This window comes from Condylura cristata, unplaced genomic scaffold (genome assembly GCF_000260355.1).
Source record: "Condylura cristata isolate star-nosed mole 26May11 unplaced genomic scaffold, ConCri1.0 scaffold00025, whole genome shotgun sequence".
Taxonomy (NCBI): Eukaryota; Metazoa; Chordata; class Mammalia; order Eulipotyphla; family Talpidae; genus Condylura; species Condylura cristata.
Genome location: NW_004567126.1, coordinates 11,970,668 through 11,994,457, shown reverse-complemented (window position 1 = coordinate 11,994,457; position 23,790 = coordinate 11,970,668). Strand labels below are relative to the sequence as shown.

Here is a 23,790-nt window from a genome sequence, read left to right as displayed (position 1 = left end):
GGGGAGAGGATCCACCAGCGACAGAGTGGGGAGCAGAACAGGCAGATACACTCCTGAGGGGAGCAGCTAGCAGGACTGCTGTGTCAGTCAGTTCCCTAGTTGGGAATCGAAATCATGTTGCAGTGGCTGTGCATAGCTTCACAGTGCTGTGCTTTAACCTGTTGTGCCCCAAGGGAGGGCCCAATTCCTGTTTTCACAGGAGAGCAACGGTGGGAGCCAGGACCCTGGCAGTGATGAGCCAGACCACCATTTGGCACTTGACTTCTCTCAAAATTTGTCAAGCTATAGATTTTTGACCACCAGATTCTTTTCCCCCAAGTTTCCTTCTAGCCTCAATCTCCCTTATCCCCAAAATCCTGCAATTGTTGTAGAAGATACTGTACACCCCACAGCTCCCGTCACCTGGACTTCAACATGGCGGCCTCAACAGTATGGCGAGACATTGCCAAAGCCCACTCTCTGAGTCCCCATCTAAACTCTACATCCTAGTTTGAGAAGCAGAGGTTTACGCTAATTTCAATGCAGCCTATCTTGATTCTTTTAACCTGGTCAGCATTAAATCAGATACTTTTGGAGAACAGCAGTGCCTTGGCACTGCAAGAAAGCTCTCTGACCAAATCCTTGACTGAGGCAGAAACCTATTCTCTGTGTGCTGTTTATTCAGGGGGAGCATAGCTCAGATGTGGCCTCAGGTTGGCTCAGGAGTTGTGGCTTTGCCCAGGTTTGCAGCTGAAGACTGAAACATAGCTGGACCTCAAGTCATCTTCCCAAAGGTTCCAGTCAGTGCTCGTGCCTGGAGGGGACGCAGGACTCAGAGCCCTGCTCTGGTCAGCCGGGCTCCCTGACCACCAGACCACACAGTCAGTGTTTAACGTGCACTCAGCAAACCTCAAGTTCTAGGCCTGAAGAAACAGTTTTTTTTCCAAAAACAGAGCTCTCTTTGTGAACAATTCAGCAAAAATTCTCTTTCCAGCTGTGAGTTAGGATTCATGTTGCAAATGCTGGTGTTAATTAAAAACATCCACCTTCTACAATTTCAACAAGAGAAAAGCACCACTCAGTATGTGTTCTTAAGCGCTCCTCCCCAAAGCACTTAAAAATGACATTTTTCTTCCTGACATTGGCTGCTGGGGGTTCTGACATATATGATCATTCCTCATTTGCTGCCCCAATGCAAGAGTTGGGACCAAGGTGCTAAATGTGATGGGTCCAAATTGGTCTGGAACATAGTGTTTCTGTCCAGGGTATCAACTAAAGCTCAACTGTTTGTATCAACAGAAAGAATTTTACCTAGCTGCAATCAAATGTTGATCTGCTGAGTCATTAGAAATTGTCTTCATGGGGCCATTAATCCTTCAGACATAGACAAGGTGAGGTAACAAAGCCAGGGGCATTCCCCCAAGGATGACACCATCTACCCAATAATGGGGATGTCAGATTATAACCCTTAACCCCCGTATTCCTAGTGTGGATCTCACTTTACCCACATCTGAAATGATCCAGGGTCAGTGAGATGAACCAGAAGAAGCTGCATTTCCTCAAGCGCCTGTCTCTGCTTGGCCTGTGTCCTGTGTTCACACATGAACCAGACAAGAAAAAACTGAGTCCAACCCGCATCATTATGAAGAATTTCTTTGTTTTTAATCTCACACAGTTTAAAATACAATATGAAATCAGGCTACAGTATATAAAAAACTCTCCAGCAAAATGATGTGCCAGCATCAGCTACTAAAATAAACAAACAAAAAACTCCCCTGTAAGAAATTCTTTTTGCATTAAAAAAAAACATATAGACACTTACATCGCTACATCTCTAAGCTACCTCAGTTCTGATTTTTTTTTAAAAAGCACCTGCTTTTCCTTTTTTCATCTCGCTTTTAAAATTTCAGCTTTTAAAAAATATAAATTATATGAAAATACAAGTTGGAAAATAGTCAAACACAATATAACATCTTTTTTTTTAACCCCTGTACTTCTCAGCTTAAAAAAAAAGTATTCTTAAAAAAAGTTCAATAACTGAGGCAGTATTCCTGATAATTTCCTTTTAATATATATTTATATATGTATATGTATACATATACTTATGGTTCCTTGAAACGTCTTTGGAATGTAGAGAAGAGTTCAACACATTTATATAGACCCCAACGAGAAAGCAGCATGCACAGCATGACTAGTATAGAAAAGGTGTGCTTTTCACCATGAAGATTAGGCAGGTTAATGCTCTAAAACCCAGAGTGTTGATCTCCAAAGGGAGGAAAAGCACATCTGATCTTTGAATGCTACCTCCAATCCCCACAGCCACAAAATCAAGGCTCTGTGTAGGGAAGGCCCTCCCCGGAATGGAGGCGGGAAGCAAAGAGTGCCTCTGAACCCTACAGCCAAAACCCACATGGGTTAAGGCATCTCCAGGATAATAAGGGTTTCACCCAGCTAAGCCAGATTTGCCCATCCTTCCTCTGAAGTTAACATGTGTTTTTAAAAGCATAAATGCAACAATTCTGCTACATTTCCAGTGTATAAACCACCCACCACTCTTCCTGGGATGGTCTCTGGCCTTTGGACAGAAGGAGAAAAAAGCATCTGGCCAGAAATGACAAAGCTGTCTTCATTAATACATTACCTACAAATACTGAAAATTGTGGACCTAGAGAGTAAGGGCATCTTAGCAAACAGCGGGCTGAGGCGCATCTGGAGGCACTTTCTTATATTTATCTGCTGTGGAATTACTGCAGGAAACAGACTCACACAAGGGGAGTTTTCGGCATAAACTGAATGGGGGAAGGTGGATGAGCTGAGAAAGCGGTTGTATGCCTGGTTGCAAAAGCAAGCAATGGCGATGTCCGGCCTAAATTCTACTCTCAACCCCTACTGAAATGTGGAAAGACTTTAGAAAATTCAGGTATGCTATCAGCTGAAGTTCTGCATGTCTGTACACACACACAAACACACGCACGCGCACGCACACACACACACACACACATCTTTCCCAGTGCCCAAAAAAGATCACATAATCTAAGAGAAAACTACGTAGTCCAAACAGTTCCACCGACCACTCCCTGAGCTGCTCCTAAAATATTCTGAGAGCTTCGTTAAGGCACCTGCATCTGAAAGGTCAAAACACACTGCTGGGGTAGTTCTGCTTTCGCTTTCCAAGTGGACACTCCAATTCATCAGTATGAGGAAACTCTGATCACAGAGCCAACCAAGTTCCTGGCAATTCAGGATCTGTAAGAAGACCTGGAAGGACACAACCCACTTTCTTGAAGATAAAGCTAGAAGGTAGTTAGTACTCCAGCTTTTGAGCAGGAGCCCAAGAAAGCCCAGCCCTGAGAAGGCTATTTTAAATACCTAACCTCTCTCACAAAAGTCCTTAAAGCCACCCTCTCATTCTCATCTTCCCAGTCAAGCATACTCATAATGGGGACCGGGGGGGGGGGGGGTGTTCCTGACTGTATTAGGCACTTTTCCTCACTAGTAGATGGTGTTTTCCCCCATAACCCATTTTCAGATCACCATCACAACCAGCAGGAAGATGACGGCCACCAATGACGATGTCTGTTTAAACTTTGGGGGGACTAAAATTATAGTCAAATCTCATGGACCACCTTACTTTGTTCCCTTTTAGGTTTCTTTTGCCTGCAAGCCATTCCTCTCTTCTGCAGTTATCAATCTGCACTCTCCCTGTGATAAGATCGCACATCAAGCATGAGGCCCATAATTGCAACAACACTATACCCTTTGCATACACAGTCTCACGTAACAACCCACTTAGCTGGCTTAGTTCTTCAAAGGAAAGTCCTGCACTTCTCCTATGGATAGGAAAACCACATTTTACTTATACACTCCCTGTTTCCATTGCTCCCCAAACCCTGCAAGTCCAAATGGCTTCATCACACACTCTTCAATTCATGTCACATCAGCAGTTATTCTTTTTCTCACCAATCAGAAAGCTGCACACTTCTCTCTACTGAAAACAGAGTGGTGGAAAGCAATAAATGTGGGGGTGCCAGGAAAATAAGAAGTATAGGAGAAAGTGTGGAATATCTGGAATGACATGCATTTGGGACTTATTTCTGAGGATGGTAATGCCCAAGCATACAGCTTGTGTCTCCAAGCCATATACATTACAATAAAGAACCAATAAAGAACCAAACCCATCTTCCTCCTTTGACTCCCTCTCTGGAACTTCAACAGTGCTCCTACATTGACTGTGGTCCAAAACCAAGGCTGAAAAATACATTCAGTTCAAAGACGTAATGCTTCTTAGCTCAATGTTAAGCCCACACCCTGATAATCCACTGGTGACAAATAAGTAGAGGGGCGCAATCACAATATTTAAAAAATTATAGAAGAAATTCACATGTGCAGTTCCCATGTACCCAAGTCAGCATTGTTTTTTTTTTTTTTCCTTCATATAGATGTCACATGAATTTGGGATCCCCAATCTCCGTGACAGCGCTTTGCATTTCCAGTGGGGTCTATATAAACAGTTTCTTTCACTGTGACAGAATCCTCAGCCGGCAAATAAAACAAGCTTGCATGATACAATACTGAGACCACCTTAGAGCTTAAGACGATTTTTAAGAAAAAAAAAATACTGGCACAAAATTTAATAAAATAAATTTTAACACAAAAACCGTTTTGGCCCCTCCCCACTGAAGTCCATTTTGGAAAGTAGAGTAAAAAGGTCCTTGGTTTCTAGTGCATCCCCCAGACACAATGTTTTATCCCACCTCCCTCTTTTCGTCCTTACCAGACCTAGAAACAAAAGCAAATTAACCGTCTCTCATCAGTCTTAAAGACTCCTGATGCGTAAATTCCTTTTGCTCATAGGTCCATAACTCAAAAGCATGGATGATTTTTAAAAACTTAATGACCACGTTAGTCTCCTCCTCCCTTAAGCCAGATTCTTTTGGGCTCTAAGACCACCCCCTTCTCTCTCTCCTGAAAATTTGCTCCAGAATTTCTTGCTCCACCCACCCCACAAATCCTCGTTTTCCTTTTACAACTGAGCACACTTGATTATAGCTGCAGCTCACTTAGCTCCCACCCCTGAATGTAAAAATGAGTTCTGAAAAATTAAAAATAGAATAACATTTAAAAATTAAGAGTCTGAACGCTGTGGCTGTTCTCTGAAATGTATCAGCAGAGTTTCCCTGACCCCTGGGTGTCTGTCACTCGTCGGCATCGGGCTTGACGTCCAGCATGGCGTGCAGCTCCTCAGGTGTGTATCCCAGGAGGCTCTGCAGGTCACACACGAAGCGGTACACATAGCGTTTACCCGCTGTCTTGTGGATGATGTTTTTGTCATAATAGTAGCGTAGGCCACGGCTCAGTTTCTCATAATTCATCTTGGGTTTGTTTTTCCTCTTTCCCCATCTCCTGGCCACCTGAAATTTTTTTTAAAAGGGGCAAAAGGTAAGGAAAGGCTAAATACTACAGAAGAACCCAACAACACATGTTTATTCTATGCCCACTCATAGGGATCCCAAATGTACAGGTGAGATGGAAAATGAGATTCATATGCTTGGAAGATATTTTTCTGACCTATATTCTGGATTCTACTTTTCAAGAGTTGGGCAGGAAGGGCAGTCAAGTTGATTCTTTATGTTGTTGAAAACACAGCCTCTAATTTTTTATGGAATGGAGTGACACTGAAAATAAAGAAAAGCACCACTCTCTACCCTCTCTTTTCCCTATAACATTAGGAACCAGTAGAACGTCCTTCTTTTGAAATTAGGAAATCCACAGTGAGGGGCTGGCGTGGTCCTGAGCTCCATCAGACATGCCTTTCATCACAGGATGCTTCTTCATTCTGTTCCGGGGCACAAGGTCTTCTTCTCGTGTCTACCAGAACAGAGATGCTGTCTCCCTTGCTCATCTAATTTACCCTCAGAAATGAGCAAGATACCAAATTACCACTCAATGACCATTGTGCAGTAAGAGTGAATGAATGAGCAATCATACTAACCCTCCAAGGCCAGTTGAATTGGAGGGCCCCACTCAGATTCAGAGTCAAGGCAGCAGGAGAGGCCAAGGCAGAGAGAGCAATGCCTATTTATAGGGGGCCTACTATGTGTGAGGCCTTCAGGTGCCCTGCCAGTTAGTTCCAGAAAACAAGTAGGCAACATAGACATTTTCTCTATTTTCCAATGATAAAACTGAGGCTCAGACATGCTACTTGGTCACTCTGAATCAGGCAAGTAGCAAGTGGCAGTGCTGGAGTTCAGGTCCTAGAAAATGTCACCCAGACCCACAAGCTCCCCATCCAGCATTCTCCCTCATCTTCCCTCCAGGGTCCCTTGGAGTCACACACGGCTTACCTCATCTGGGTCAGAGAGCTTGAATTCCCAGCCATCTCCTGTCCAGCTGATGAAAGACTGACAGGACTTATCAGTGAGTAATTCCAGAAGAAACTGCCACAGCTGGATTGGTCCACTGCCTGAAAACACAAGGCGTGCAAATCATTACACAGGTGCTCAGCACTCAGGTAACTCACCCCGTGATGCGAAGCTCACAAGCACTCCCTGTTAGGGAGCCTGATCTGCAAGTGAGAAAAGTTCCTAGGATAACTGACCCAGGAAATACAAGTTCAATATTCTTTTGGTCATAATATTCCTCTCCACTAAACTCCTGACCTCCCAGGCAAGCACCGAGACTAAGGAAGGGAAGCAGCATCTCCTTGTAAAGAATTAATTTGCTGCCACGGTCTGAGACCAGATGGGGACTGTCTCAAATTCTTCATGGGTTCAATGGTCTCATCATTAACCTGAGTTTCAAATTTGTGTGATTCAAAGCGAACTGAGATTCATAGGCTTTCAGTTCCCTACCAATCTAGAAGAGAAATGCCCTTTATGACCTACAAGGGTAACCTACTGTTATATCTTCTATTTCCACAAGGCACATTCACGTGCATCATTTTACTTGCTCCTAGAATCCACTGCCTGCCCCTCTCTATAGGTGAGGCACACATGCTCTCACATGTCCATCCTCTTGGTACAGAAAGAGATGCTCCGAAAAGTTGCTTTAAGGCACAGTTAGAACATGGCAGGGCTGGGTCTAATGGCTGGATGGTCAGACCCCAGGCACCAGGGCCCCCCTGAGGAAACCCTGACAACACAGTGAGGGAACAGTGACTGCCCGAGTTATCCACAGCCAGCAAAGAAAATGCTCCTTCAGCAGCTGCTTCCTGTAGGTGGTAGTTTCCAGCAATCCTCCTCAGCGCCACCCAAGCTAAATGTGGAAAATTAATTATCTCGATCTCATCCTTCTAAGAATGCCCCTAGAGTTTTTAAAACCCTCTTGCAAGAAATACCCATCCTGGAATAAAAGTTCCCCATATTCTCACATATTCTAGAGTTAAAATAAATTTGGGAAATGACAACAGAATAAACTAACACTCGAAGAAACAGCCCAGAAATGTTTGAAGAAATATCTCTACCCTGTGAGAAAACCACACAGTATACAACTCCAACACATGTTCAGGTCTCTTGAGAGTTGATTTGAGTCACCAGCCATTACTCCTTGTTAGGGATAAGGGGCCAGGTGTAACATTCTGTGAAGAACCCACTGAAAAGTCACTGGGCAGATGCAGAAAGGACAGAACTGGGCTTCAGGGGTGAACCCAACATAGTAGGTACACATGCTGGTTTTAATGACACATACCTGAAATTTATATAAGAGCACTGGGAAAAGTTACTCCAGTTACAAAATTAAATTTAAAAAGAAAGCAAATCTATTTAGAAATGGTATATCATTTTTCTGCTGGAAAAATGGAAATAGGAAAAAGCAACTGTTGAGAACCTTGGTGATAAAAGAGTTTAGCTGAACAATGTAAAATGGCCATAGAAAAATCTAACCAAGACTATGTAAATGCTGGATTAATATCACAGATTAGGACGGACAGGCAGACAGACAGCTACAGACACACACACATACACACACACACAGTGAGAGAGAAAGAGAGTACCCTTGGTAAAGAAAAATATGAACAAGAGCTATAATGTACATCACTATGTACCATACACTCTAGATGCTTTATAAAATGTCACCTCACTTTTTCCTCACAATAACTCATGGTGCAGATGCTACTGCCACCCTATTTGCTAGTCCCCTTTACAGCAGAGCAAATGGACTCACAGTAACCTGCCCAAGCCATTCAATTTAGAGTCCAGCAGCCATGGTGGAAACGAGGCAGTTCTTGTCTCAGTAAAACACTGCCCTGATGCCAGGCCAACCTAGAGCTGCATCTAAGCGGCCTGCCTGGTGGTCGGGATCCATGCAATAGCAGGACACGGTTTTTGTTAAAGATTCATTTATTTATTTGTTTTTGTTAAAGATTCATTTATTCATTTATTTATTTGTGCATACAGAACAGGCCAGAGGCTCAGGGAGCAGAACAGGCAGACTGACGAAGTACACTGCTGAGGGGAGCAGCAGGAGGGTCAGGAGAGGTCTACCACGCCATGTGGTCACCTCCCGGGCAGGCGGGAATCGAACTCAGGCGGAAGTGGCTTTAGCTTCTCAGTGCTGTGCTTTAACCCGCTGCGCCACCAGGGAGGGCCAGCAAGACAAGGTTTTTAAAGTCAACTTCTCTCCCACTGCCTTGCCAGCCATGGAGCATCTCAGCTAGTGGTTCTCCTGGACCCTGACCACTAGTTACCTCGTCCACCTCTACATCTCACATTTCCAGCTCAGTTAATCAGGCCCCTCTAATCCCTGCTAAACCATGTTACCTTGCCATTCCTCCCTCCCTCCATTTACCATAAAAACCTCTCACACTATTTCTCTTAAAATTCCTTTGGAAGGGGCCCTCCCTGGTGGCACAGTGGGTTAAAGCACCACATTACGAAGCTCTCTGAAGTTACTGCAGCACGAGTTCGATCCACCACCAGGGAGCTGACCCACATGGCGCAGCAGACCTCTCCTGAGCAATATATTTCAGTAGATCTGCCTGTTCTGCTCCCCACTCTGTGTCTGGTGAGTCTCTCACCCCCATGCCCACCTCTGGCCTGTACCCCAGTTCTGTATGCATAAATAAATAAATCTTTTAAAAAAATTCCTTTGGAGGGTAGGGGTTAATTACAGCAAGGTGAGGAAAGGGAAGGAAATTTCAGTATTTTTTTTCCCAGGCAAGTCCTAGTCATTGGTAGGGAACAGGCCACACAAGGCCAGCGAGGAAGGCCCAGGAGCACACGACAGCCCTTGTCCTTGACCTTGGGCAACCCTTAAGTACAGAAGACAACTGCAATTCATGTCGTAGGAATGACATGGAGTCTCACGGAGGGAGAAACCCTCCTGTGGTTTTCCTGTGGGTGCCATTTCCCGAACAGCCATGCCAGGCCCACAGGATCCCTACACCCTATCAGCTTTTCTCTGTGCAGATCTGATGCTGGAGTCATCCTAGTGCTGGGGGCGTCCTTGACTGCAGGCTTATTTTTTCTCACTGTGAATTGTCTTTCTTCATAAGAACATACAGCAAAAATTCAGGAACTGGGCCCTAGGCCCTGAATGCAATTTTCTCAAACTCTTTACTCAGTTCTACAAAAAGGAAGGGGCGTAGACAAGAAAAGCAGATGCCTCAGAAAGTACAGGCACATGGATGGGAAGAAAGGTCTGGTTAGCTTCCCAGGAGGAACATCGACCCTGGGGTGAAGTCAGCTCAGGCCTCCTGCCTCCCAATTCTTGAAGCCCAGGGCTGGAGGCCCACCCAGCACTCTCACAGGGTTTTCTGAAAGTCGCTGCTCACTCTTCAGACAGCCCACACTGATGAAATGAAAGGAAGGGTGAGCCCTCCCAGGTCCCACCTTTTTGCTGCTCTTTAGGTTGTGGGGAGTGATAGAAACAGGAAGGACAGGTGACTGACTGCTCATGGCCAGAAATGCAGTGTCAGGACAGAATATTGGCTTCAAGGCGGGCGTGTGCCCAGGCAGGGTGAAGTAGCCTCTCACCGAGGAGTCTGTTTGCACAGCAATATTCCACCCTTGCTTCAATCAGGGACCTCCAGAGATGACCCTCCAGGTGTTTCAAATCCAAGTCTACCATCTCATTTAGTTAAAGGCACAACTTCAAGTAAATTCCTCCTCATGTTAGTCATGCTTCGAATCTCTTCCCTTTGCCTAGAAACTGGAAAGCCTGCCATCTGGCTCAATGAGGGTTAGTTATTAAAGTACCCCTGCTTTTTCTTCCCCCTCTTGTTCTGGGGCTAAGAAGCAAGCAACTTAAATAAATAGGACAAGGTCTAAGTAAGATGCTCTTGATAATCGTCCCAGAAGTCGCAGTTTGGAGTAGCTCTCGGGTCGGAATGCCTGCTGGTTACGGAGACTGGCTGGCAACATCCACATCTAGAGTCTGGGAAGTTTCTTATGCCCCAGACTTGTTGAAACACTGGGTGAGGCCAGACCCTCACTTACCAGCTCTCCCAGAAGATGTCTTGTATTGCTTAATTTAAGTCTGCCCAGACCCTCGGGCCTGCCAGGGCTCACCCCTGGCCCTTGCTCCAACATATCCCAGAATTGCAAAGCCACTCCCTCCATTGTCTCTGCGCCTTCTTCTCACCCCCTGGGCCAGGCCCCTTCCACCCACCCAACTGGACTGTGGTCCCAGTGACCTTTGACCCAGAAGCAGCGCCTGGTACTAAGAATAGTGCCCGTCATGGGAAGGGGGAGCTCACACACTAAATGTGACTCACAATGGTGTCCCTGTCTGGGGCCCCAAGTCAGTCAACGGCGTCCTTCACCATGCTGCCCCCAGTGTCACACATCAGGAATCCGGTGGCATCAGTGGGAAACTATGCCTCTCAAGTGGAAGCTCTGAGCCACAACAACAGAGGGTCCCTGTCACAAGGTAGCCTCTCTCCCAGAAGTGCGGGAGGGCACCACACACACACACTACACCCCCGAGCGGCTCAGCCTCCACACCCCCCTGTGATCCCCTCCCAGCCCTCCTTCACCAGCTGCAGTGGGGAATTTCCTCTCATTGCTTTGCTCGTCTCAGTTTCTGAGTAAGACGAAAGTTCTTACTACAACACACTGTCTCGAATGTGGTACAGCCTTAGAAGACAAAATATCAGGCGGGGACCATCTAGCTTAAAGAGAGTTGGTTATTAAAACCACCCTGCCTTTTTGTCCCTTAGTCCAGAGGTGAAGAAAGAAACAGTGAAATAGGCTGGGCTAAAATCTTCATAAGATGTTCCTGATAATAATCCTTTGCATTTAGCACTCTGTGGGTATCCTTCTTCTCGTCTTCCAGGCTTGGCAGTTGACTCTCCAGAGCAATGAGCTCAAGGCCGGTTCAGGGCTGAACTGTTCTTGACCCTCTTTCCTTTCTAGTTCAATTGCAAAGTTCTTACCCTGTCACTGGTGGCCCAGAGCAAGGCTAACACGTAAGAGTTGACTTCCAAAATAGAACTAGGAGAATGCCTTTCATATTTCACAGTAAGTCTGCATTTGCTGACCAGCAAGAGTTCATTAGTTAGTCAGTTAATTAATTAATTAATTAATTAATTAAGGAGTGGGACTTCCTTACAGATGGGGTAAGTGAGAGACAGACACTCTCAAGCAGACTCCATCATGAGCTTTGTTTACACCAAGGGAGTTTTTGTTCTTTCACTGCTAAACCCAAAGCTTGGAACCGTGCCTTATCAACAAACCCCAAGCATCAAAAAGCTTATTTGTTGTTGAGTAACTCCAGTTGTTAGCTCCTGACTACAAGGAAAGCCTATCTCGTTGGTCCTTACAGTCTCAGTGCCAGGTATGGTATCAGGCCTGAGACAGATGCTCTCTAAACATTTACTACAGTGTATTACTAAAACAATCCTTCTTTAATCGATGGTAGAAGGATTTTAAAAACTCCCCCAATTGTTTCTCTATTAAGCTATATTTGGACCCAAACAATATGGGTGACTCCCAGGCTACGTTTCATCAACATGTGCCCCAAAATACCCCAAATGACCACACCTCCTGTCCTTTGGGGACTGATTTGCTACTTTGAGAAGCTAATCTCTTCAACTTGACTCTAAAATAGTCAAATCAAATACCTCAGTGTGGGCAGGACACCACATTTATTTTAACCTATGAAACTCTCATGGTTGATCACCCTTGCAATAGGGTTGACTCTGCCCCAATAGCACCCATCTGGCAGGTGGTCCCAAACAGAGGAACGGGTCCAACTGGCCCCTCCCTTCCACCAGGTGTCTCTACCCACAGCCAAACCATGATAGCAAAAAACAGAAAACTCAAATCCAGAAATGACCCATCTGTTCACAGTTTATCTTTCATTCCTCTTTAGGAGCGCTCACCTCTGGGGTGTCCAAGTAGCACCCCAAGGACTCCAAAATCTCAGTATGTCCATTACGTCCTTAGGAAATGAAACTAAATGATAAAGTAAAGAAAATATAACCTCACAGTTTTGTGCCCTCCAGAGCAAATCTGGTCTGAAGCTCAGAGTTTTCTACTTCATGATACATCATTCAAGCAACCATATGCTGAGTGTTTTGGTAATATAGGTACTGAGAAGATTTTCGAGAGAAAAGAAAAGGTAAGGACTGTTTGAAAGTTTGGCTTGGCTTTATGCTTGTAGGTGTCTTTCCCATTTCTTCTGAGTTAAACTCTTTCTTCGCCCCCCACCCTGAAACAACCTCATCTCCTCTCTAACACGATCCATATATGGAAGATTCCAGAGCCAACACACTGGCTTAGTGAATCACGCATGTGTTCCTGTATCAACCACTAGTAACTGAAGGCAGCAATAGTATAAGGTATAATATTGCTCTCATCGCCAAAAGAACATTCTACTAAGAGCTTGAAAATTATACTTCCAGAACATAAAGATGCCATGTAACTCATGCACTTGCTTTTATTTATTGTTGAAATAGGTAGTTATCTATCAAAGCAAGTTAGACAGACAACTATTCTTAATTCAATTAAGTCCAGCTTTTATCCATGTCTCTGACACAGTAGGCCAAAGGTTAAAAAGGAAGTATGTAATTTAAAAAAAAAAAAAAAAGTCAGGCAGTAAAGGACTGAGAGATGGTATGCTTCCAAATGATTTTGAGAGAGAAAGAGAGAATCCCCGTGGGAACACCAAACTAGGGAGTTAAGGGTCTGGAGTTCTGATCCCATTCTTCCCTGATTCACTGTATGGTCTCAGGCGACTTACTTAACTTCTTGACTTTAGTTTTCTTAGCTCCTAAATGGAAATAGTAGACTCTGTTCCTCCTTACTTTATGGAGTTATAAAGTAAGTCCCTATACATAAATTAGTATTGTACACATGCACAACAGTTTGAATGACATAAAATACAAGAATGAAAGAGAGAATAAAACAATAAAAACATGTATTTTAAAAAAGCAAGCTTTTACAGATCAGGCAAAAAAAAAAAAAAAGATGGGATTTAGAAAGACACAGCAGGGTCCTTCTTGGTGGCGCAAAGGGCTAAAGCAGCACTCTGAAGCTCTCCTCAGACTTGCAGCAAGAGTTCTATACCCATCCAGGGAGCTGACCCACACATAGCACAGGAGACCTCTCCTAACCAGCCCGCTGCTCCCCTCAGCAGTGTGTTTCAGTCTGCCTGTTCTGTTCCCCACTCTGTCTCTGGTGAATCCTCTCACCCCCCCCCACACCTCTGGTCTGTACCCCAGTTCTTGTATGCATAAATAAATCTTAAAAAAAAAAAGACACAGCAAAAGCACTAGATAAAACTTGATTTTACTTGCAAGAATTACATTGGTTTTATAAAGCAACTTTGCAAAAGGAGTATTTTGGAGGATAAAACACGGAAGGTAAAAGTATATAAAATGTAACTTTTAGAAAATAGTGTTGATGCAAACACCTTACATTTAAAACTTAAAAGTTAGAGATGAAATTCTTGCTCCAATTCAAAATAGGTAGGCACGAAAGATAGAGCAGATGCAAACTGCTTTGCAAGTGAAAGTATTAGAGACATTTATGATTTGGGGAAATCTTGGCCACAGACAGACTTAGATCCTCTTTTCCCCAATGTACTTTTACCCTCATCAATCATGCTCCTCAACCAGTATCTTTCACCTAGTTATCAGATGGGGCTGACCTAATTGTTCAGCAGCAGCCCCCACATTTTGGAGTGTAGGACCCAGAGAGACACAGTCCATCATCAGGACTGGAACAGAAGGTAAAGCAGAAAGTCTCCAGGGGCCATCAGTATGTCCTGCCTGGAACCAACTTAGGGAGGCACTCGCTGGCAGGGAGGTTCACTGGGGAAGCTGCCTGGGCTGAGAATAAGACTGTTCCACACTTTAGCTTAAGGAGGAAAGACCCGTTTTTCTTCACTGAGGCTCCTCACACCTGCGTGTGTTCAAGTACAGCGTGGGTGGGGGTGGCGAGAGGGGAGAAGGAGACGGCTGCTCTCTTAAAGGGACAGCCTCTACTTGAATGCAGTTGCTTCTTTGCTAAACGCCAAGAAGTCAGTCTAAGCACCCTCAGCCTGCCACCCAGAAGCACACTTGGACAGCGAGCCTGTGAAACTCAAAGTCAGGAAGTGGGTTTCTTTAGAGTTTTCTTCCTCCTGATGTCTTCTAGGTAACTGTTTTAAGAAGTCACCAGAAATGGGTTAAGTTGGGATTTGAGGGTCCGGGGTTAGAATTCTGTTACAAATCAAAGAATCGCTTTTTCTAGCCAATGTAAACGTCACAAGAAAATGCCTTCTTAAGCATCTAGGTAGCCTGAGAAAAGAAAGACACATTGCTGAAGAAGGGTCAGAAAACTAGACTTGCAAAGTCTATACCTTTTCTCAGTAGGGTTATCAATGTAACTTGGCAACTTATTTTGTGCTGAGGTAAAGTTCCCTAGCATGTTAAAGGGGAAAAGAAATACTAGATAGGCATATGACTTCTTGTGGAAGTGAAATAGAACCTATGGGATCCTCTGAACATTGAATTTTTCAAGCATGCATCCAGCAGATTGTTTCTACGCGGCCCTCGCGTGAAAGACATGGTAGCCAGATTGAGAAGACTAACGAAACAGAACATGAACCACAGAACGGCAGGAAAGAAAAGTTCTACCACAATGTGATGAGCTGAAAAAGTCCACCTATGCCTTTAAGGGAGAAAAGACAAGAGGCAGGAGCCTTCAGGGGCCCTCACCAGAAACTGCACCCACTTTGCTTTTATGAAACATCTCCCTGTGAGCATCTCTTCGGCAAAGCATCTCTTCCCATCCCCTTCAGAGTTAAACTTTCACATTCACTCACCTTAGGAGAACTTTCACTCTCATTATCTCTCAGGGAAAGGTGAGTCACACACAGCAGTTTGGCTGCCTTCAACAAGAGGCCAGGAACTCAGAAGCCAACCAAAGGCCACAGAGAGCACGGAGACCCTGTCTGAGAACGGCCTATAGAGAGCCAGAAGGGAGAGCTGACAACCCACGTTCAGCACACACAGAAGACGGGGACTACCATGACAACATAGCTGAGCCGCCCCCTTGGGCCAACCGGCCACACTTTGTGGGGGCTGCTCCAGCCAGGGGTCCCGTGAGATGAAGCTCTTTCGAAGGGGCAACTCTGACCCAGAGATCCCCGTAGGCCTGCAACTGAGCAGCTGCTGGAGACCCTTCCTACCTAAATCTCCTGCTTTCTTTCCTTTCACAGGTGACAGACCTGCAACAGGAGTTCAGACTCCCTGCCTTCTCCAGCTTGGTCTCACTCTGTCCTTCACAGATGTCTCCTCTCAGTTCCCTATAAATATCCGGTCTTGCAAGTATAACCCTTCTTGACACCTGCTTGTTAGCAGACCCAAACTAACACAGCACTAATAGTAGATATGCTCCTGCTTGTTGTCTAAAATTGTGAAAAATGCTGAAAGGCACCTTCTTTGTTGCTTGTTGTCTGGCTTTGGGCTAGGCTTCCTCCCACTTTGAACCTCAATTCCCTCATTTGTACAATGAAAACAACAGAACCTTCCTCATGTGGTTGCTGGTGGTAGTTAAAAAAAAGGGTCATGTGTATGAGCAAGACCAACACACACTAGGAGCTTAACACATCTGTGGGTGGGACAGAATAGTTGACATGACCTCATCTGAGAGCAAATGTGTACTGCATCCCCAAGACATTGCAATCAATTACTGAAATTTGTTAAAAAAAAAATTATACTGTCTACAGACCTCAGGGAATGTAGAATTATACTGGAAGGAAAAGGTTTGGAGAATGCTAGGACATCGTGACAACTAGCATCTACAGAGAACTTCTGCACCTAGAACTCTTCCAAGTGCTTTCCATTAACCAGTTCATTTGGTTCAGACAATATTCCTATGCAGGTAAGAGAGCTCAGACCCAGAGATGTTCATCCAAAGTCCCACAGTTTGGGGCAAACCTGAGACGAACTCAGGTTGACCATCTGTTAAATCTTGCTCCTAGGCCGACATAAGAGCCGTTCCAATGCAACCAGAGGCAAGAGGGGACCCACCCTGGTGTGTTTAACATGACCTAAAAGCTGAATGCACCCCAGAAATGACTAGGAGCCAGTGAGCACCCAGCCTGAGCCAACATGACATTCACTTTAGGGAGATTTAAGGGGTCCACAGCTTCTCTTGAATGGATGCTCTACACTAGGAGCCATGGCTTAGTCAGGGTAGGCCATCCAGAGAAAGGAGAAAGATGCCAAAGGGCACAAGCAGGAGTTTCTGGAACATCTGGTGGGGCTGCTCCTCAGGGCGGCTATGGGGAGTTTCCAAGGCCTGTAAGTTTAAAGGCAGCAAGAACTTGTGTGGATGCCTGGGGAGCAGGCTGGCTGAATCTGTTCAGTGGAAACATTTCACTTCAAAGACAAAAGGTGGAGCTTCAAACTGGAGACAGGCTGGAATTCCAGAACAGTCACCACCTCATTCCATTATTTGCACTTAGATTTTGTTAAAGAAATAGTGACCCAAAAAAGTGAGCCAGAGACTCCTCTAAAACAGGCAAGAAAAGATGGGCTAACTGGCAATTTTCCTGCCACCCAGTATTCAGCCACCCGCTAGGCCTCAGACAGGTGTCAAGAGAACCAGGGATCGCATACATGGTGCCTTCCCACCCCGAAGACAGTTGGGGCGCATGACAGTAGCTGAAACCAGACATCGAGCTGACCCAGCCCACTGTGGTCTTCAAAGGCAAATGAGTAGATCAGGGAAGCCCCGCATGCCACATTTTACAATGTCTTTAGAAAAAATTCATTAATAGTGCGACTGGATGTGCCTTCTTTTTCTACTGGTGGCAGATGATAAAGAAAAACTGTCACCAAGAAATCCAGAGGCAGAAACAGTAAGACAGCGATGTAGGCAATAGAAAGGGATTCTCTTCCTGCAGTACACACCTTTCAGGCATTCTCCCCTGCACGTTAAAGTAGTTCTTATAGATCTCAGAACTGAGCAGTCTGTTCACCTATTACTCCAGCAATAGCACTCCTTTCCACACAACCCCTGGGAACACACAAGCACTGCACAGAGAAACAGAATCCCTTCCAGTTTTTGCAATCCCACTGTCGGCAAGGCTTCATTTGGGTTTGTGGGGGCCTGTTTGGCTTTCTGCAACCGGTTAATCACAGAAGCCTCTGAGCAAGAAAGGGGAGACATTCTGTGGCTGACATTCTCATTTCCAGCCGCTTTACCTCCTAACCAGGTGGTGCTACCCAAGGATGCGCTCTGTGGAGACTAATGAGTCCCTGCAAGCACGCAAGCCAACTCCAGCTTCATCAGGGTGGGCCAAGAGCTGAAAGGCCCCTGCGCAACACGGTTACTGCCGTGAATGGACACCAGAGTTTTAGGTCCATGTCAGCAAGTTGCTTGTTCTTGCCTTGACAAAGTATTCTGTCTTCTACCAAGTCTTTCCATGGCAAGCCTGTATCCCAGAGTTTGGCTCAGGTAATAATCACCCCCCCACCCCCAAATTAAAAAATTCTAGGCTGTTTTAATGATACAGCTACCTAGGTTAACATTTAAAAAAAATCCCCTGCCCAAGTTCATACTGCAACTTGCTAATTTGTTTGGGTTACTCCTCTCCCTTTTCCTTATCAGTAATTTAGGGTCATACCCACAACATTTCCTTGGTGGTTGTTTGTACCTGAGTACATTGAGATTATTTTGCAATCCAGCTTTTCTTCCGAAAACTGTGATTTCAGGTAATACTGCCAAATCCTGGGGTTCAGTCTGAACTGAAGGACCCTGAGGCACTTCCTTCTGCAGTAAAAGTTGTTTATTGTCACAAACATGTTACAGCAGTATCTTGGAGTTATCACAACCTACAACTCAGCTATAAGGTAGAACTCCAAGGCTCCAGGCTTGGCCCAGGGACTTTCTTATGGTAGGACTTGAGGCTGGTCCTAGTGACATCTACAAAATGATAAACTTACTAATTTCAGGCTGGAAGTAATATGAGAGGTCCTATAGGGGAATGCAGGGGTCTTCTTTTTCCAACAAAATTGATACAATTGGGGTGGGGGGAGTGGCATACAAAAATATTTGGAAGTTGAATTTCAGATAGTCCTAAATTTAGCCTTAAGGAAATCAAGGGAATATCTATTCACAGATCTGCATAGCACTATAAAACATAATTTCATTACAGTTAATGAATGGCTGAGCATTTTTCAGGCTCCAGGGGGAAAAGGGAAAAAGAAACCCTAACTTTTTCATTCACAATTGCAACTGGAAAGGTGGAAATATACTGAGATGCCGAGAACAAGAACATCATCACCAGGCCTGCTCAATAACAACTGCAGAAGTGATAGGAATGGACTCCTTATCTGTGGCAATGTCTGGCAATCTGGAATGAAGCTAGATAAAGGTGATTTACTGACCAGTGATTCTGGAATGAAATCAAAGGCTTCTTCCAATCCTGCAATATGCCCTTTGCCCACCTACATACAGTGTTAATTAGTGATAAGAGGAAGACAAGGCTTCTAATTACCTCTGTGGAGGCAACTGAGATCACCAAAGAGGATTCTCATTCCTCACTATGAAGAAACATTGCATATTCAGATGAGAGATCTAAGCACTTATGAATCAGAGCTATCTTCCATTCAGACAAAAACACATAGCCTTGAATAAGTCGTATCTTGTACCTCAGTTTTATCTTCTATAAAATGGGGCTGGAGGGAAAGAAAGGGAGGAAGAACACTAGTTGACACCCCAGTCTATTATTTTAAACCTACTGAGATTGGGGGTGGCGGGATAGGGGAGGGACGAGAGATGCCTATGTTTTTCAAGGACCTGGAGAGCATTTTGCTTAAGTCTAACAAATATATGAAAACATCAGGCCACTTCTCTCAGATGGTTTTGTAATTACATGGGTTCATAATGTATCTTCGAACGAGAGAAAATGGAACTTTCTGATTGTATCAGTTTGATAACCGTAAGCAGTTCACAGTAAGGTAAGAAGGTACATTTTGGCGGAAGCCAGCATTGCATTTGATGTATTCTTAACTCGGCTAACAGGCAGCTTTCAAGCCATGTTATCTGCCCCCACATCTTGACCTAATTTAACAAGTTGCCATGGGAGCCTAGTGAAGGTTGATGCAATTTTCTTATCTTTGGAGGAAGAATGTAACTGTGCCAGAGAATGTGAAAATTCAGTTTCTAACTGATTTCCACACATACAGTGCAGTAACTAAGACATCATATGAAGTAAAAATGCATTCCTTTGAAGGTGCTAAGGATCAAGACCGAGGCTCCTAGCATGAGGGAGGCAGGAAAATGGACTCTCTTCCCAGTTAGAAAAATCTTTGCATACACCCCAGAGCTCAGATCAAGAGCCAATGCAGTAAATGCAGTAAAGCTACGAGTGCTCCTGTTATGTGCCCACACACTAGGGAGAAGTAAAATGTAACAGAACAGGGGGGCATCACTTCAGAAAGAGAACAGGTGCGACTTTTTTGTGAGCAATGAAAAGTTTTGCCAACACTTACACCATGATTTCCCAAACTTCAGCTCATCTCAACGTATCTGCAATAAGCTAGAGGTGCATTTATTCACACTCCACTCACTGCCTGCTCCTTGGGTGATGGAGAGACTGAAATGTTCCAGTCCTTCCTCACCACCAGGTAGGATGTAGCTTTAAGGAGGCTGTCCAAGCCAGGGAATCCGGATGCAGTGTGGGCAGATGTTCACCAATTCTGAGCACAGGAAAAAGTCACCAAAGTTGGGCTGCCCCCCACCAGCCTAACAATCCAAACCTTCACTCAGAACACAGCAGTAAGAAAATCCAATTATAATACCTTGAATCCAAAAAGACAGGGACCCTTCAAAGGCCAGGAAAGCTTATCTGCACTCAACCTATGCTAAACACTGGCTAAAACCATTGACTTGCTACAACTTAGCCTCCTCCCCCAATACCCAGTCTAACACACGTCTAGACCGTCTTTAACTGACTTAGTTCAATTACACTTTCACAGATCTCCTACCACCAAGATAAGGATGAGCACTTCAATTTTACTAAAAGTAGAAAAGGGTACAAGGTAAATTTGCCTAAAATCACACAGTGTACTAGAATTGGGAGGGGACACGGAGGACTTCTGGTTTCTGGTCAGTATTTCTCACCACCAAAATGTGAGCTAGTATAACATGTTAAACCCCCAGTTACAGAAGAAACAACTTCATGGCAACCTGTTTAAAAAAGGTTTATGCATTCAAATGACTGCTTGACTCTTTGAGAACTTTGCTGATGAAAGTCAAAGTTCACCCTCTCTTTTCTTCCACTCACTGGACATTTTACCCCCTTACAAAGTGTGGGGGAGGGGTGTGTATCTGCAGGCATGCACCTATTGAAAACAATCTAACAAATTAAAATTAATATTCATGATCTCTAATAAAACAAACGGTATGACATCAGGCATAACTCTGCCTCCGGATCAGTAATTGTGCTTTTGAACTTCTGATGCCCTTATCTTTTTGGCTTTGGGTTTGGATTGCCAGAGAAGCCTCTTAGAAGTGGCATCTTGGTTAGCCATCTCGATGGCAGGTCATGTCCCTGATTTGCACTTCATACTCATTCCTAACTCTTAGAAATTCTCAATCAGCCCTTCCATCCTCGAAACTGGGACACTTGGAAAAATTAACTTTCAGATAGTTCTTGTGAAGGAATTAAATTCATCTTAATCAAAACTGTAGACTAGTAACGCCATAGTTTTCTCCCGTGTGTCAGAAAATTCAGGAATCAGGAAAAAAAAATTGTAATAAAGTAAAAACGAAAATCAACAAACAACTATAAACCAGAGATACTCTATGGGGGTGAAGAGGAAAATAGGATCAAAACTGAAGTGGAGATAGCTCATAGGACACAGGACTATGATGATGCAACATGCGTGAAGTGATGGCGAGAAGTCCACAGGGAGTACAACTGAGATGAAAAAATGTACAAATTGAAGAATGACGTAAAGTATATAATTTTTAAAAGAAAATTCAGTAACAATACATATAAGATTTTCAGAGGTGTTTCTATTTGTGGTGGGAATCGGGCTTTTATTATTTCTATACATTTCCATACCTTTTACCAGGGGTCCTTACCAGAATCTCACCCCAGGAAGGTCAAACTCAATTCTAAGATTTTTCTCTGGCCATAAGCCAAGCTTTAGAATTCTGAGTCAGTTTTTTCATTCTCATTATCTATAAAGCTGCCCTAACCAGCAAAATTTTCAGAATCCCATCTCTCACTAAAAAAGAATGATGAAAAACATTACCAGAGAAGAATTATGATTGCATGGTTGTGGGTGTTGCTGGTAGTGAGAGTGGTGATTGTGACAGAGAGAACAAAGAACTATCTTTAATGAAGAGAAACTAAGTGACGATTAGTTCTGAAAGTGAGGGTGGAAACTAGCAAAGCTGGGCCTTTGCTCTTGGGCCAGTGACAAAGTGTAGTTTTCTCTGCACCACCAATCAGAAGCAAGCATGACCAGTGAGAGCTCCCCGCTACCTCCAAAGCCCACAAAGTCAATCTGGAGCTATGTCAGTACTTCCTTTCCCGTCCTAATTGGACATCACTTCTCCTTTCTGCATGAATGTGTCCAACTGATTAGAGCTGACTCTTAAAATACCCAGGAGTTATGGCTACAAGAACCAGCACTTGACTGCATTTTGAAAGAGACTCAATATATCTTTGGAAATGGACAAACTTTGTCTGCTGTCCCGAGAGGAGAAAGGAGTCCCTTAAAAGGCAGCGAGTGGCTACATATTAGTGATGTTCAAACAAAGAGAATATAGTCGCAAGAACAGAACAGGGATCCTGAGGTTCTGTGTTCCACCTCAAAGCACAGAGGTTTATGCTGTGAGTGAAGTCTGGGTGATGTGGAATGCTACATAAAGACACACTCCTGATCTTTAAAGGAGGAGCAACTCTTCTAAACATTTGAGTTATTCTCGAAGGTCAGCTGCTTTTCTAGCAAAACCTGTGATTGTCCTGAACACAAGAATAAGGATCTAATGCATTCAGAAAACCACACAGATGTCTCAACAGAAACAGATTTTGCTGTTGGTCTTCATCTCCACAAAGGGTCCCCACGTGCTAACCTGCCCACAGTCGAATAAATTGTAAGAAAACAGGCCATAGCTGAGTATTCAAAGGTTCAACCAAGTTCCACTCACAGCACACTCTCTAATGTTTAGAAACAATGGAATTTTAATATATGGATCTGATCCTAGCACATTAGTGCTCCTTGTGTATCTGTCAGATGTAGCCTTCAAATGTCTCTGTTAGGCAGCAGGTACAGTACAACCCACTCAGATAAGGGGTTGTTTTGCTCCAATACAGGATTCTCAAAGTGCAAATTTTCCATTGACATCATCCTCTCTCTATAACAGCGAAGATTCAGTCACTGCTACTATAACTTTTACTCCAAGAAAACAATAATAAAGCTAAGTGAGAAAAATTATCTCCACACTAGGCCAGGTTCTAGACTGTTTTGAGTAACTTAAGGTGCTTTTCCCACCTGAATATCTAACCCACTGAGAATTCCACTACAGAAGAATCGAGAATGTAGGCCATTTGTGATGCCTTTAAGAGATGCCACTGCAGGCTTTGTGTTTAGAAAGAACTCCCAATTTTGCCGAGTTTCCAGAAACACCGAATCATTACAATTCTTTCTCCCCCAGAAATAGAAAAAGATTCCAGTGAAGAGTTTTTCCTACCATTCTTGAAAATGATCCCTTGGGGTAAAATGATACCATTCGCTCCCCAAATCCATGGCTAATCACAAGCAGAGTGATTTGAGAGAGTGACCACCCCTTTCAGAGTCCTCTCCTCCCCATTGTCCCCAAAAAAGACAGAAGCTGACTTGAGGGCCTGGGACGGGTATGCAATGTCTTCCACAGGGCCCCAAGGCCTCACAGAGGCTGCTGAGTTGGGAGCGGGGCGCCTACCTGTGTAACCAGCCAGGGCAGCAGCAGGAATGACAGGCTTGTCCTTGTTGAGGTCAGCACGGTCACGCACATAGTCCTTGAAGGTGCCCTTGGGCTTGAGGTTGGGCAGGGCGGCTGGGTAGTCCTCGGAGTCGAAGCTGTCATAGGAGGGGACGCGCTGCAGGCTGTTGAAAGATGACTGGCTGCTCCAGGACTGGGTGAGGCGGTCACAACTATCGTAGCTCTCTATGCTCTCAAAAGAGTCCTGGCCCCCGAGCTTACCTGGAGGTGAAGGGGGAGGTAGGAAGAGGGCAGGGGAGGAGGGATTGGGAAAAGACAGCTGTAAAAACCCTCTTAGTGAGGACAGATTGCTAATCTGATCTGCAGAGGGATGAAGAAGGCACAGTCCTGTAGGAATGGAAGTTTATGGGCTTACTCTGGGGACAGGGGTTGTGCTGTA

The 23,790-nt window shown here is 44.5% G+C and overlaps 1 protein-coding gene across 3 annotated transcripts in view; it reads right to left on the bottom strand.

The window, feature by feature from the left end:
* Positions 1-1,628: 1,628 nt before the first annotated feature.
* The window catches only part of ETS1 (v-ets avian erythroblastosis virus E26 oncogene homolog 1), a 123,251-nt gene continuing 101,089 nt past the window's right edge, over positions 1,629-23,790 (bottom strand). For all 3 annotated transcript variants that reach the window (XM_012729906.1, XM_012729905.1, XM_004689105.2), the window contains 3 exons: positions 23,352-23,612; positions 6,324-6,442; positions 1,629-5,390 (listed from right to left, as the gene is read on the bottom strand). In XM_012729906.1, coding sequence (XP_012585360.1) covers positions 5,175-5,390; positions 6,324-6,442; positions 23,352-23,612 — 596 coding nt within the window. In that variant the 3' untranslated portion in view covers positions 1,629-5,174. The remainder of the gene's footprint in view (positions 5,391-6,323; positions 6,443-23,351; positions 23,613-23,790) is intronic.